The sequence below is a fragment of the Falco rusticolus genome, chromosome Z (genome assembly GCF_015220075.1).
Source record: "Falco rusticolus isolate bFalRus1 chromosome Z, bFalRus1.pri, whole genome shotgun sequence".
Lineage (NCBI taxonomy): Eukaryota > Metazoa > Chordata > Aves > Falconiformes > Falconidae > Falco > Falco rusticolus.
This window is the reverse complement of record NC_051210.1, coordinates 81,555,358-81,572,034: the sequence shown is the minus strand read 5'-3', so window position 1 is coordinate 81,572,034 and position 16,677 is coordinate 81,555,358. Positions and strand designations below refer to the sequence as shown.

The 16,677-nt window shown below is 40.1% G+C and overlaps 1 protein-coding gene across 6 annotated transcripts in view; it reads left to right on the top strand.

Moving 5' to 3' along the window:
- Nucleotides 1–16,677, top strand: part of DYM (dymeclin) — a 215,301-nt gene that overhangs the window by 99,158 nt on the left and 99,466 nt on the right. For all 6 annotated transcript variants that reach the window (XM_037373245.1, XM_037373248.1, XM_037373242.1 and 3 more), the window contains 2 exons: nt 7,958–8,071; nt 9,410–9,504. In XM_037373245.1, the coding sequence (XP_037229142.1) occupies nt 7,958–8,071; nt 9,410–9,504 (209 nt within the window). The remainder of the gene's footprint in view (nt 1–7,957; nt 8,072–9,409; nt 9,505–16,677) is intronic.

The window sequence follows — 16,677 nt, the reverse complement described above, 5'->3', positions numbered from 1 at the left end:
AGTTATCTCACAAACAGAGTTATGAGAAACTGGGAATATCAGTGTTCCCTATATATATAGAACTGAGTTCCTGTTCTTTGCATCTGAAGTTCTTGCACCTTGAGTTGTAGGTGTCCAGGAACCCAGTGGTAGAACAGTAATTAATCAAAGCCTTTTAATTTATTTTTTTTAAATTGTTCTTGCAAGACCACCCCAGGTCTGAGCTTCTGTTTTTTCACTTTTCTCTTTATAATACTCTCCATAAACGAATGAGATTGTTCAAATTGTGGCACTGATTTCTGGTAGATGATTCTGAAATTTAAGAAATTTTCATGTTTCATGCTTCTGAAACGCAAAACCATGTGAGACACGGTGGTGGTTGCTGCTGGTTTTGTTTTTTTTTAAATAAGCATTTAATTGCTTACTTGCTATGGTTGTGTTCTTCAGTATGGGGGAGAGGAGAGTGCAGGTGACAGGGACTGGTATGTATATGTAACTTTTTAACTTTTTTAGAGTAGTGGACTATTCCAAGGCATAGTTATCTCAGTGAATGTAATTTTCCAGGGCTAGTGCTTTTTAAAGTTTTGTGGAGAACCATTGACCATTTCTGGAGTGGAACTAGGGCGCGAACATGTCCATGGTTACAACTGCCAATGTGTTCTTTAACAAGCTCTGGTAACTTCAAGTTTTGCATTGAGAATTTGAAGTTTGGCAGGTGGCCTTTGTGCTAGGGCTCCACTGCTGATAATCTGACTATATTTGACCAAATTACAAATCTCCAGGGGAAGGGGAGCAGGTTTTTTTCCATCTGCACAGCAGATAGGTAGCCAGAGGTGGCCTGATGTCCATGGTGACTGAATATCCTCATTTTGCTGCTTCCAGAGCCACAGCTGCGCTGTTTGCATCCTCCCCTGACCAGGGATAATGTATCAGATGTGCAGGGACAAGCTGAAGCTTGCATAAGTGCTGCTTCCAGCTCCTGTGGGGTGTGACTGGCCTCCCAGTGATGCTTCTGTGGCTGCTTGGCCATGGTTGAAGCCACATAGAATCATTCAGGTTGGAAAAGACCTTTAAAATCATTGAGTCCGACTGTTAACCTCATACTGCCAAGTCCATCACTAAACTGTGTCCCTGAGCACCATGTCTCCATGTCTGAAGACAGCGCATAGGAACAGGAGTCTGAGGTAACGACAATTAGGAGAAATTGGAAAGAGGTTGTGGCTGGCTGCACGAGGAGTGTGAGATGGGTGCAGTGAGGGAGAAAGATATGAATTAAACAAGAAATGGGCCTAAGAATGGCAAGACTGAGCTTGAAGTTAACACTTCAGTAACCTTTGGGGATGGGTGGAAGATAAGGGGCTGTCAGGCACTGGCACAGGCTGCCCAGGGCAGTGGTGGAGTCACCAGCCCTGGAGGGATCTAAGAGGGATCTTGGGGACACAATTTAGTGGTGGGATTGGCAATCCTGGGTTAACAGTTGGAATCGATGATCTCAAAGGTCTTTTCCAACTTAAACAATTCTGTGATTCTGTTCTATGATTCAGGTAAGATTTGGGGTTGCTGAGCAAAGAAATTAGAGAAGAGGCAGGACAGGAGTGGCAAAACGCTGGAGAAGGTGAAGTCAGGCTTCTTTTTGATGAGGGACTGGAATGGGCAAGGTGTGGGGTGAGGGGAGTGGTAGCTGGGAAGAGAAAGATCTGAGAAGGAACGGGGTCCAGGAGGGCAAGGAGCCGGGCATGAGCTACAGGGAGGGAAAATGGGAAGGATGATGGCTTGTGCATAGCACAGGGAGCCATGGGTGGATGAGGAAGATGTGACTGGAGATGCTGGAGGGCTCAAGGTCTTACTTGAGGTTATCTCACTTGTTCCAGTCCCATTCCTCCTGTCCCATGGGGACACCCTTTGTTAGAGAGAGCACATGATGGGACCTGAGACTCCTGAGTTCCATCATAGTGTGAATCAAGGAACTTCCACTTTGGCTGATTTAAGTAGAGGGATGTGCTCCACAAAATAGCACCAAAGGGAGTGGAGGGAAACAGGGGCCTCGCTTTATTTGTGGGAGGAGGTTGCTTTGCTATTTCAGTTATATATGAGAGACTGTAAGAAATAGCTTATTAGAGATGTAATCAGGAAGCTGATCTTTTTTGTTGGGGTAAGCCTATTTTGTCTCAGAGGGGATAAAAAAACCCCCAACCCTTGGGTATAGTTTTAGAACAAATTGAATTAAGTGCTTTCTTTCCAATAAGCATGTGGAATTACATCTCTTTATGTATTATTGGTTTGGATTTATATTGTGCATTATGTCAAAACAAATACCATTTTACACTACTCATTTTCACAGTTGTATTTTGTTTTAAAAATATGTTAAATTTTCAGTAATCTTAAGCATTCAGAAGTCAGGAAATTAAACATGCAACCACAACATATCCCTGCTATGTTTATGTATTACAGGGTGTAACCATTACTTAATGATCATATATGATTCTTCAAATAACAGTATGTTTTTCTTCTGGAAGGTTCAAGTGCTCCAGTTGAGATATTTCTCTTTGCCAAAGTGGTTCATTTATTTCTTTGTATAAAATCTTCTCTTGAAAACAGATACATTCACATAGTCATAACAATTCACATAATGGGTTTCTAAGAAATCACAAACAATTGTAACCAAAGTGACTCCCTACACTTATTTTAGCATTTTGCAGCTGTGAAATAACCCACTAACTTGCTCTATCTGATCATGGGTTTATGCTTAGCAACCTTAGGATGATCAAGTTTTCATCTAGCAGAATATCTTCCTACAGTGAAGTTTCATTTGTGTAATCCATTAATTACACAACCAATAGCTTTGTAACTTTTCAGTTGCCTGTTTTGTGAAAATACATGTGGATTTTTCTTTGCCTTTCAGGCCGTCCCTGTTAATCATCTATGTTGTCTGTCCTGACTAGTTGTCCTTGTTTACTGAAACTCCTTGGATGACTTGCTTTCATTCATGCCATCACCACTAAGTCTTAAAATAGTATTAGTGACTTCTTATAACCAGAAATTATACCTGTTTCTGCATCCACTCACCGCCTGCTATATGCGGAAACCTTTCTTATAGTGATTTCATGTTTCCTATTTGTTCCTCAGCCTTGACTGTTCTTCACTTAAATAGCTCTCAAGTCTTTCCCTCATATTCTGATTTTTCTGTCCTTTTAGCAAAAGGTGTTTACCAGAAATTGTCACACTTGAGCCTGTTGCTGGGGATGTTTGTCATCTTAGCCAGCGCTGCACTACTGTTACTGCGGTTTACCCATCTATAGGTTACAGTCATTGGTTTCACTCACATTTAGCTCCCTTGTGGGAAATAGGCGGCTGCTGACAGAAAGTCAGATGCTAGATAGCATGTGATAATGGCGATATTATTGTCATTATTACTTTTATTTTGTCTCTTCATAAGTGGTACAGAAATGGCTTCTGTATCTCAAGCTGGATCAGCTTGCCTACTAACATGAATTTTCTGAGCCTACCAAGTATGTCTTCAGTGGCTGTATCTTCTTTTTTCACCTTAGAATATCTAGTCTGTAATGATATTTGGGATGTACCTCTTGTTGTGCAGGCCTTTGTGTGCATGATTTTCAAAGCATAAATAGGTAAGAATCCTTTTAGGAGAGGTTCTTTCTTTCTAGGAGGTTCATCAAAGAAAAACACCAAGATCTTTCAGCATAGGCAAATGCAGTCTTCCCTGAAATACTTAATGAAAAAAAAATCTTTGAGGTATGCTAGGAATAAAGTGAGGGAGGAGGGAGTCGAATCATATTTAGGATGCTATTTCAGATGTCTCTTGTACTGTGAAAGAGCTTCAAGAGACACAGAGTTAAGGTGAGAATAAGACTGGGAGGTAAATGAAAGAAATACATGTGCACGTAGAGTTTGCAGAGCCTGCAAGGTTAAAAATTATTTAAAACCCACACACGCACCTAAAATCTAAGAAAAAAGGCATTTTAAAGATACTAACACAGTATTACCCTTGTCTATGTTGCAGAATGGCTGTGTGATCATGGCCATGACTCCCTTGAAAATCTTTGTCAAACAAAGGTAGTGTAAGTTAGCTGAAGCAGGCCTTGCGGCTGTGCTGAGGCATGCTGATAAGGAAGCTGAGAAACACACTGACCTTGTGCCTAATGTTGTAAATAACTTTGAGGAATTCGCGTAGACAAGAGAGAAAAAAAAAAATGTAGCTAGCTAACCACAGAAACCGCAAGTAGGAGGACATATGAAAATATAACCCTTTAGAGCTTAACCAATCAGCAGATGACTAGTAGGCATAATTAACTGGAACTGTATATAAGACATAATAGCGCCGTAATAAATCGAAGATTGCTTTATCACTCATATTGAGTTTGCTTGCTTGACTTCCCTCGCCGTCAGCATGTCTAGAATAGGCTTCAGAGGTTTCTTTTTCTTCCAGTTGGGTTTTGCTTTAGAATCTGTTGACTAAGAGTTTTGATAAAATGTACGTGTAATCATGTCTTGGGTATGAGGTATTATCTATGGTAGCATCCTACACAATACTAAGGGAAATATAATATCCCCCAGTGCCTTGTGTTAAATAATACCCTGTTTTTTGCCAGCAATACTCCTATCACAAATGCTGGGAAGAGCCACAGTACCCATTGCAGAGCTCGCCTTGGGGTGCTCTGCGGTGGAGTAATTGAAAAGCAAGTGCCTGGATGGGTGGGCAGGCACATACTGGGGAGCATCAGGCTTGGGGGTAGCTGAGAAAATGTTATGTGAAGGTGGTGGCTGCTCTTCTGCCCCGAAGGAGGAGTCCTGTGAGAAAAAATATTTTTTCCTTTTAATTCTGCTGGTTTGAATGTTTCTGATTAATCGGATATATTTCTGTCATGAGTGCAAAGTTTGCTGAGAGAGGAACTTTTGGGTGCATTGCTTAAAGGTCTTTGTTGTCATTGTGCTGTGTGTCTGACTTTGATTGGATATGTCTTTGTGTTTGGAGCTGGTGAAAACACTTTTAAATGCATCAGTGGGAGTATGGTGTGGAAGGGAAGGGAGGACTTGATCCCAGCTGATAATGAACAGGAACTCTTAAAGCACATGTACATGTTTGGGATTTAAGGGCAAAAGTTGATGGAAAAAACAAAGTGGAATTATATATTACAGGGCTTTTGGAGTATGTATTCAGAGTAGGTGGGATGAAACAATTATAATCTAACCTCTCTATTCTCAACACTAATACAGTTTGCGTTACGGTGACACTGAGTGCCTGTTGGGTCCTCAGAACAGCAGAGTACTTACCATCTTTGATGTTTTACAGATTATGATATAAATCCTTCGCTTCGTGTGTGGGGCTTTGTGGGAGGTGTGTGCTCTGTGCATGTGTCTTAAACTTATTGCAAAAATCAAGCTAGGCAGGGGGCTGGGGAAGGGGCTGGGGCACAAGTGCTGTGGGGGGGAGGTGGGGGGTCAGCCTGGAGAGGGGGGGCTGAGGGGAGACCTTCTGGCTCCCTGCAACCCCCTGAGAGGGGCTGGAGCCAGGGGGGTCGGGCTCTTCTCCCAGGGAACAGGCGACAGGACGAGAGGGAACGGCCTCACCTTGTGCCGGGGGAGGGTTAGGTTGGGAATGAGGGAAAATCCCGTCACGGAAAGGGTGGCCAAGGCTGGCACAGGCTGCCCGGGGGGCTGGCGGCACCCGCCCTGGGGGGATTTATAACACCTGTAGCTGTGGCGCTCGGGGCCAGGGCTTAGCGGTGGCCTTGGCCGTGCAGGTTAACGGTTGGACTTGTTCTTAAAGGTCTTTTCCAACCTGAGTGATTCCATGATTCTGTAATTCAGAGAGGTTTGCACAGATCCGGGCTCTGGGCTGAGTGGAAGAAGCTGTTAGTAGCTTGCTCTTGCTCTCCTGTTTCCTAATTAAATGGAGGCAAAGAGGATTGCTTAACATACTGTCTTTGATGAGTTGAACAGTGTGTGTGACCATAATCACTGATCCCCTTAAATAGATAAAATACAGAATTTCAAAAGACAAATTTAATATTATGGAAACTACAAAGATGTGGTGACCTTTTTGGATTCCAGTTCTGTGCTCTTTTAGTGATTAGCAACCAAGTGACTACATAATTTAAAAATATGACATACAGTTGTTGTACACACCTGGTTATCAAAGAAATGAAGTAACCCTTTGTCATTATCATTAATGAGATAAAACAGTTTTGCATCTTTAACAAATAATTAAGGAGAACTAAACACTAATTTGTTGACTGTCCATTTCTCCAGGTCACCTGAATATGTGAATATAACCAATGTTCTTACTTTCAGATGTGCTGTCATTTCTCTGTGACAATGTCAAGTTGTAGTCTAAGATGATGCTATGGTGTAACACTTCTTGATGAGAGATACCTGCCTAATCTTTGAGCCTGGATTCTGCCACAGATTTTACAGAATTTAGTATTGTATTCCTTCAGAAGCCTGTGTAGATATCTTTGTTTAGATTATTTTTTATTTTATTTTTTTTAGGTAGCTGTATGACACTTTATGTTCTGAAAGTGCTATGTTTTTAAATATTTCAGAATTTTACTAAATTAGTACATATTGTTTTAATTTTGATTTCCACATACCCCTTATTTTTCACGAATAAAATTATGTTTCTTCCATCAGAGTTTATATGAATGTGTATGTCTTAGGAGTAAATTAAAATCATCAGAAGCTTGATGTAGCTCCCAGCATTCTCTTTCTCTGTCTTCTGCAAGTCATTTTGTGGCCAGCTCGCTCTTTGTATCTCCTCGCAGGAAGTCAGTTGCTACTTTTCTATCCTCTCTTGTAAAGAAAGAAGGAGTTTTGCTGAGCTAGCTCGTCAGTGGGAGGAAGAGAGAGTTCTAAAAGCAGAAATGTTGTAGAACGAAGGGAGACAATTCACCTATGCAAAGGAGAGGTGGGAAGAAGGGATATAGTCATAAGTGTTGTCAACTTTTTAAGAGAAGTTAAGTTGGTTGTTGAAGTTGATGGGGTTTGTTTTTTTAAGACATCAGTATTCTTTTCATTGAGCATAAAGTTTCAATGAATCACACTTAATATATCAAAGATGGGGTTATACAGGGTCATAGCTTTGTGTGCAATAGTCAGCATTAAGCACATTTTTGTTTTGACCCAGAGTAACCCTGAATTTGCAGAGGATCTTCCCCATGTTTTTAGGGCACTTCCCATTGACTCATTTTTACCAGTCCTTAAAAGCAGGGTTTTCTTGTGCATGTGTTTGCTCTATCCTTCCAGGTTGGTCAGCTGAGTAATAGGGAAGAGTGGGTTGATTCTCCTGTGATAAACTCCGAAGTGGTGGTGAACTTTATCTACCCTGACAGTGGAGACCACTGAAAGATAGGAAGCTCTTAATTTAGCTGATGACTTTCTCTAACCTATTAAGGGAAGAGACCTCACGTCAGGCAAGAGAAAAGCTTGAATGTGAAGTCAACAGTTAACCTGTTGATCTGCCCCACGACCTTTGGCATGTGTGCTCTTGCTCATCAGTCAGAGCTCATACATGCTGCCTCGTGCCCAACTTGTAACGAGGGAAAATGGGAAGGAATTGGCAGCATTATTCAGGTGTCTAGGCTGGAACTGGAGACTTTGTAAAGTGTAAGATCAAAAAGAACATAGGAGTGTGGTGGCACAGGGCATAGAAATTAGGGAATTGCCCAATTTAATCATCTTTCTACACTGAGTGTGTTCCCACATGACTTAGAATAAAGTTGATGAGATCGACTAGGTGGTAATACTGCAGAAGTCTTGTCTTTTATATTTTTTTCTTTTTTTTTTTCTTTTTTTTTTTAATTCATGCCTTAGAGTACAGTAGGTTTTGTCAGCATTTGAGGCTGGTAGCTAATTCACCTACCTTAAGGAATAAAAGAGTCCAGACAGCTTTCTATGTTATTCAGGCCTAGGTACTGAAGAGCTTTGTTCTTTTTTTTCCTTTTTTTTTTTTTTTTTCCAGATACTGAAAAATATCACTTGGTATGCTGAGCGTGTCTTAACAGAGATCTCACTTGGGAGTCTCCTGATACTAGTCGTGATAAGAACCATCCAGTACAACATGACACGGACCAGGGTAAGAGTTACGTGTAGTGCTTACGCACATTGTGTGGGTTTCAAACTTCAACAGTATGAATTCAGTTTTAAACAGGGTGTGGGATTTTCTTCATTCCGTTGCAACCAATTGGCAACTGAATGTGCAGGAGGGAAGGAAACGGATAGATCTGCCATATTAACTAAGCGCAGTTTTAAGTGGTCTGAACTTGTAGCATGATTTCTGTACCTAGTTCATTAAGTAGGATTTTCAAGAGGCCATAATTTAGGCACTAAACTCATCTTCATATGGGAAGAAAAAAGTTCCTTTGTTTCACGAGAAGAAATTATTCTTCATAGGTTGTTTGTGTGTTGTATTACACAGAAGTGGAAATTTCAGCTCTGTTAGTGGTTTTATAAAGCAGGACAGTGACTGGGCCGTAAAACCTTCTTGAGCTCTAGCAAAGCAAAACTGCTTCAACTTAATAGCCTTGTATCAGATTGCATTTGTATGTTTTTTTGACCATTCGATTCTGTACCTTGTCTCAAACATAGAAGCATGGTATCAAGGCTTCTTTTGAATATTTTCAACAACTAAAAGCACAGAAGTTTTTACATGAAAAAGTAGCAAAAGTTTTAAAATCTATTTTAAATTGGAAAACTTAAGTGTTTCACTTCTATGATCAAAAGAATTGGAAGAAACAAGGACATTCTTTACATTTATTTGTAGGATTTGGAATCTGTCATGTTACATAAATGCATATTTTACACTTGAATAGGGAAATAAATCCCTGTTAGATTGGATAAGTGGCTAAGCTTGGTTCTCTGAAAACCCTTTACTTTGATAGGGCTGTCATTTAAATGCTTACCTGGTCAAATGGTTTCGAGGATGCTAACAAGGAGACCAGACCTCTGAAGTATTGTATGGTTGTGGTTGTGGGATATATAGAACGCTTTAAAAGAGTTAGTAAGGAGATGAGTTTTGAAGAAGAAAATTTTAGGATGAGACTAGAAAAGGGAGAGAGAGGAAAGGAGAGGAGGGGAACATCTTTCAGTATTTATTGCATCTCTGTGATGTTACTGTAAAACAACATTGCTAAGGGTATGAAGGCATTGCACATCTGTATATGTGTGTATACATAGAGCCGTATACTCTCTGAAATCTGTATGAAACAATCACTCTTTTATAAGCCTTGTATTTTAAGAAAACATATTTAAAACACCACCAATATATAAATTTTCTGCCATATGCTTTTGACCATGTCCTTCAAAGCAACATATATTACCTAGTGTTTTGAATGATTCCTGCAAATAGGGGTCAGTGTATAGCAAAAAAACACTTTGATGTGTGGTTTTTTTTCTTTCCTCTTCTTTCTGACAGGACAAATACCTTCATACAAATTGTCTGGCAGCCTTAGCAAATATGTCAGCACAGTTCCGCTCACTTCATCAGTATGCTGCTCAGAGGATCATCAGGTAAATATAAAGACTTCTCTTGAAACTCATCTTTGCTGAAATTCAGGAGGAAAGAAACTTGAATTTTGTCTGTCTGAATAAATACTGATGAACTAAATAGCTGGAATGATAACTGAATAACTAAATAATCCCAGAATAAATCTGATTCGTCTTATACTTGAATCTGTTCTGAATGCACAAAAATATCAGTTTCTCTCAGAAACTTCTGACTTGTGATTCCCGTAACAGAACAGCTTAGTAGCTGCTTTGAAACCAGAAGGTGTTCAGGGATTTGTGAATTATGTTTTTTTAGTCATGTATCACATATTATAAAAAGGCACTAAGTGGTGATTCTCAAATGCTATGCAGACTGGATTTTCAGCTTGCTTTACTTCTTCCTGCATATTTGGCAAAAGATCTATTTGTTAAATCAGACATAACGCAATGATCGTTCTGTGATGAGGCTGGGCAATAAGACCTACACCTGCTTTGAGTACAGACAGTGTGCCAAAAACAAGTAAATTGCGATTGTGTGCCTGTACACTTTGTAAAGGACAAGAGATACATTTTGTTCTTAAACCACTGCTTTTTAGGGTTTAATTCCCTCCGAGCCCCTCCTCTTTTGGAAATGCTTGGCTTTAAAAGTATGGATGAGTAACCAGGATGAATGTATTCTGCCATTCCTTTTTCCTTGTTTGATACTTGCCCTCTTTTCATACCCTTGGCAGTGACGTTGAGCATCCAAAATTTGAATTGGAGGTATTTTTCCATTATGTGTCGCAGGCATTGTCTTAAAAGCCTGCTCTCTTAATTTCTCAAATTGTAGACATGGAGCCTATGAGTCTTCCAAGCATTTGCACATGTTGGCCTCTGAAATCATAGATCCTGGTGTGGTGTGAGATATGCTACCTTGATGCTTAGGAACTTGATCTAGTTTTTAGTGTGATACTTCATTTGCGGCTTCGGAGCTTTTTCCTATGGTCCTGGTTTCTGTTTTTGTTCCATGTTATTGTACTGCTGTTTCTGCAGACCAAAGCGAGATGTGTTCCTCTTGTTATATTTTTGTCAGGAGGAGGTTATCTTACTGGTATTGTTGCAGTCAACTGTTACCACCACTCAGTAGTCTTGTCATCTAGCATAACTGCATGTGTATTTCTGAGAGGCTTGGCTTTTGTCAAAATGCTCTGAGGTTATGGACATCTACTGTTCAAATTTTAAATCATGGTTCAAAGTAAGCTCATCTGGATTATTTTGATTTAATTGGGTTATGAAATGGCCAAGCATGTGGTCTGCTGGCTCATCAGAAGAGGCGGCAGCCGTCTGTAGAGAAGACACGCATGTCTCATCTCGACCTTTAAACTCAGAATTATAAAAGGAGCCTTTTGTGTTGTGAGGATCTTCCCTACACCAGCCTTTTCCAGCCATCTCACATGGGGGTTTTCACCATGTGTAGTGGCATCTTTGAAGCAGATTGACTCACTGGTGTGTAGGACCCATCTCAAGATCCAAGGAAGGACATGCAACACCCAGAAATTCTCTTGCACTCCTTGTACGCAATGTTTCAACAACCTGCAGTGATGGTTGGGTGCCTTATCGTCATGTCTCTAGACATGCATAGTTACAAAGAGACCTTAGAGCAAACACATAGTACTGGCATATTCAAAAGTCTTAGTTCTTCCAAAGATGTAAGCTCTTACTACTGTTGGTTGGTTACTCTATGGCTTTTAGAAGAGAGTTCACATGGGGTCTGAGCTGGGCAGTATTACAAATAATAGCCAACCAAGGTTTGAATGCGTACAGAACTGTGCTGTCTAGTGCTCAAAAATCTGAGTTGAGAATTTTGTCTGCATAAGATCAGCAAGACTGTGCTTGAAGTTCAGTAGTCTGTTGGGGTGGATGGAAGATAAAGGGCTTTCACACACTGGCACAGGCTGCCCAGGGAGGTGGTGAAGTCCCCATCCCTGGAGGGATTTAAAAGACTGGCAGATATGGTGCTTAGGGCCATGGTTTAGTGGTGGGCTTGGCAGTGCTGGGTTAATGGTTGGCCTTGATGATCTTAAATTTTTTTTCCAACCTAAGTGATTCTACAATTCTGTTCTCTGATTCTATAATCTAATCTGAGACCTCAGTGCATTTAGAGAATTGTAGAAGTGGTAGTCTGGTAGGACAGCAGTCTGAGGAGGATGCTGGTTGTCCCAGCCATTGGGTGCTGGCAGGGTTGGAGCTGTGTTTTTCTGGTTGGAAGTAATGGAAGGTTGTGTGGAGAATATGGACATAGTCATCACCTGAAGAAGGAAAACAAAAAAGCAACATGATATCTATTACATGATATTCTTATATTATATATCATATATATAATATAATATGATCTCTTGTATTATATATCTTATATGATATTATATATCATATCTTACATGATACTATATGATGTTCTTACATAGTCCAAAGATATTCCATGCTGTTATTTCTAAGCTTCTGCCTCCTTGTAGCCAGACACTCCGTATTATTATATGGTAGAAATTGTGATGAAGAAGGTGACTTCAGATTTGAAACAGAACCAGAAAAAACAAGACAAGGGTTAGGGAGAGAAGATCTTACACTGCAGTTAGAAAACTAGGCATCTGTACAATAGCCAAAAATGGCCACCATGATTGGGATTTGATTTGTCACTATGATTATGATTGCTTGTAAATCAAAAGGTCCCACTATAAAAATGTATTAAAATCTGTTGTAAAATGTGCTGTGGGGCTAGGACATGAGCAGGCTGGAAAGAAGAGTCTGTTGCCAGGGCAGCCTGTCTCCTGTAAGACTTTACTGCTGGTATGGTAGCTTTTTCTTCTCAGGAGCTTTACAACCTTGGCTTCCCTGGCAGGCTTAAGCACCATGAAGGAAGTATTTTAACCTGATTTCCTCTAAAAAACCCTGAAACTTTGTAACAAATCTTGTAATCAAGAAAAGCGACTGGAATACATGTATTTTATAAGAGATAGAAGTTTTGAGGCATAAATTGTCCTTCCTTTTCCTACCTTATGCATTCTGTTAGCCACTATTAGATTTAGCCAGAGCTGATGGATCCAGCTCGGTCCATGATGCCAAAGCAGAATATTTATATTTAAATTCCTATGCTGGAGCCACTAAGGATGCTTTATTGGTTGCACTTCTCCCTGTTGGATGACTTAAGGAATTTCAGTATCAAAAGATGGTATATGATTATATCGGTCTCATATTTTGTTGATTTATTTGCCTGTTGTAGAGAGTTCAGTGGGATTCAGGGGATGACATGAAGAGGTTTCTGTCACATCTTGATGCTGATAGGAGTCAGGTGGAATTAGGAAAAAAGGTCTGCTTAAAAGGGATACAGGTCAGAGACTTTTAACTTGTGCATGCTATAGGATGCAGTATGTTGTCCTTGCGTGTCATCATAGCCCTGCTATACCTGAGAGCAAAATGTGAGACGTACAGCCAGCTGTACTGATCTGTTGCTGGCTGGAAGAAGCAGAGATAGTAACCCCACTTCTCACTGGTGAGCCAGCCTTGAAGCTGATGGTGATGAGTACTGTAAGATATCTGAGCACGATGCTGGGCACCAGAGTAGCTCAGTGTTGGGGGTCTCTTTTTTGCTTTTAAATACAGTTGTAAGTGTTGTGTTTAAATATCCATGCTTGTGGTCCCTCAAATCTGCCTTCTCTCATCTGAGAGGAGGCTGAAGCCCTTCTTTCCCTTTGAACTCTTCAAGAAAGTCTTGATTGTTTTGTAGAGTTAGTTAGGTTTTGTAAGCTACCGAGAAAAATTCCCATCCATTCTGATATGTAGTGCTGGATTTGAGAAGTTTCACCTCCCCAGCTAAACCATTTATTTTATGGTTTCCTATGTTAGGAATTCAATTTTTCTGCTGCAGTTGCCTTTTATAGGAGTGTGCTGGGATTTTCTGGAGTGACAATATTTACAATTCTTTAAGAATAAGAGTACAGGATGTTGTTTTAAACTGTACTTTTTAAGCTCAGTTTAAGATCATGCTGGATTCAAAATTGTGTTTAAATTGTAATGTGTGAGTTTCTGTAGAAATGTGGTATTGCTACTGCAATGTATTTATTAATACTTAAGTACTTACCAGCTGCAAGTGGATTTGACAAGCAAATTTCATGCTGGATGAGAAAAAAATTGTTATTCTAGTTACTGCTACAATGAGTGCAGAATACCTATGGCATGAGAAGATGCATTTTTCTCTTAACTGGTCTTTGAACTTGACTTTTCCCTAGGGAAGTCTCGGATTTTTTACAACAGATACACGTAGCTGTGTATTTTGTATTACTGTATGTGAAACCATGTAGCTAGTTTTTTAAAATATAGAGTAATGTGCATCCAGAGTCTAGGGATTTAAAGTTTATCAGCTGTTTTTTCAGTGATGGCCCTAATTGCTCTAAGTAAAATTGTCAGAGTACTGTAAAACTTTTGTCATTAAAACAGTAACTCTGGGTTAAAAAGTGAATTAGAAAAAAAATTTGCCATTATTTTTTTTTTCTATTTTACCACACAGTTTTTAATAATTTAAATGCCCGCCTTGTTCTTGGGCACTGGTATAATTCTTGAGTGCTTAGTTTTGCAGAAGTGAAAACTAGTTTGTCTGCAGAACAGAGGTCACTGCTTATCCAAGAATGAGTTTTGCTTATGTAAGTATCTGTTGGGTTTGTGAATTTGAATTTTGGTTAGTTCACAGCATCCCTTAATGAAGTGGTTAAATTTTTCTTGCAATGTTTTTCTTTTTGAGTCATCTTTATAGAATTGAACATCTTTGTAATATCCCCCATGTTATTTGAAGGAGTGTTGTGACATAGTACTTTTCCTGCCTACCTTTTTATAGGCTGTAAGTAATCAGATTAGTTGTTATTATTGTCAGTTTTCATATTTAGTATTGTCCTTAAAAGAAGGCGGAAACTATAGGTACAGAAGGAAGAATTGGGATTTAACAACTTTAATGTGCATTCAGGTCTTTGTAACTGTTGAATGACTCAACCTGTTTAATGGTAATTGCCTTCAGCAAGTTTAGGAAAGAACACGCTTTTAGGGGAAGTAAAACCACTTAGTTCTTCAATGAATAAATACATTTGCTGTGAAGTTGTGTAGACATGTTTCTGTAACTCATTAATTGTGCTGTTGGGTCCACAAGTAGATCTTTCTCCAAATACCACAATTTACACGGGCTCAGATGGGATGAATCCTGCTGCGTAACAGGGTGAGAGCTCAGGGGAGTGCTGCCGACTGGTCGTGGTGCCCTCTGTCGTGGTGCTGTAGCTTTGTCTCCCAACAGGACTTCAGGTTCGTGCAGATTGAGATGCAAATGTCCACATTAATGTGGGTGTCGCAGGCATTCCCTGTAATCCCTGCAGAGCCTGTGAATTAACACAATTGTCTAGCCAAAGGATAAAAACGAAGGAGGTTTCAAAAGCAGCACTCCCACGGAAGTATCTCTTAAGCTGCAAGGGATACATGCCTTCCAAGTAACTGGTGTATCTGGATGTTTAAAGCCTTCTCTTTTTGTCTGAAACATCAGTACTGAATAGACACTTCCTCTGAGCTCTTCCATATCTTTTTTTTTTTTTTTTTTTTGCCTTACAGGTCATCAGTTGCTTGTGTCTGCTTCTAATAGACAAATCCTTTTGTTCTTTTTCGTAGAACTTCATCTGTATGGAGGTGATTTGGCCTTTCTGTAGAAGAATCTCATGTATTCATGATTTTATTTTCAGTCTATCAAACATCTCCAGAACTTGTTTGGTTTTCATTTCCTTGCCCTCCCTTCTCTATAAATACTTTCATGTGTAAAGAGAATATTCTTCTCATAAGCATGTCATGTACATTTGGCCAGTACTGTGACAGAGCGCTGCTTTGGGGCATGGGAACTTACGTCTGTGACACATTATCACAAATAATCACTTCTTAAGCATTTAAATAATTTTCATGTTTCTCTGTTCTGTGTTGTTATGGCCTCTTTAACCCTATAGTGACCCCTCGCCCCTAAACTGCTGTTTTGCAATAATGATATTTAAAGTCCTGTCATCACCTCATGCTATAAGTTATGAATTTAGTGATACTTGTATCTGAAAAGTAGGCCTGCAAGAATGAATTATTTTTAGAAAGCTAAGATAAGTCACCGTATTACTTAGATTAGGAATTTAGGTGGCGATCAAGGAGGAAGGAAAATACCAGTGGTGAAAAAGGGTCATGTCAGGGAATACGTGAGAACTGACACATACACGTCCGTGGGACTTGGTGAGATGCCTCTGAGAGTGCTGTGAGTTGTTGAACTGGAGCAAGTTCAGTGGAGGGATGCCATGATGCTTGGAAGCTGTGGGACTTGGTCTAGGAAGGTGGGCTGAAGGAACTGGGCTTGTTTAGCCTGGAGAAGAGAAGGCTTTGGGGCAAGGCTATGGCAGGAGTTTCAGAGAAATGGTTAGTAGCCTTCCCACGTATAGAACGAGCTTACTGAGAAGATGGAGCCAGGCTCTTTACAGAAGTGTGTGTCAGGAAGGCCAGAGAGAATGGTCATGTACTGGAGTTGGACGGTTCCAGCCTGATGGAAGAAGACAACTTTTCATGGTCAGGGAAGCAGTGGCACAGCAGCCCAGAGAAGTTGTTGCGTCACTGTCCCTGGAGGCTTTCAAGACCCAACTGGACAAAATCCCAGTCTGCTCTGGAATCATTGTTAACCCTTCTTTGAGCAAGAGGTTGGACTGGAGACCTCCTAAGGTCCCTTTCGAACATGAATTGTGACTCTTAAGGTAATAATAATGATGATAATAATAGTAATAGTAATAATACTGAGACTGGCTGAAAAAGGAGGAGTTGCTTTAAGTGTTCTAAGTGTGGTAGAGGCCAATGTGATCTCCTGTGTCCCTGGTACCGACTTTTATTGTGCCTTAAGCAGCTCAACTGTGTTAACACCACAGTAGCAGAAGCCCACCCCAAAGAAGCCCAGACCACCCTTCTGTGGACATATGCATGTCAGTCTTTCATAACAGTCTCAGCACAGAAAAAACAAATACATAGTATTCTTTCTACTGTGGTTCATTAGTACCACAGTTCATCATGTCATCAGTGGTGGAGTACTTAACAGAAATGAAAACTTTAATCCAAAATTCTAATTTTGGATGATGTACATGACATGTTTTACTGTTGGCAAGAAGACACATAAGCTTT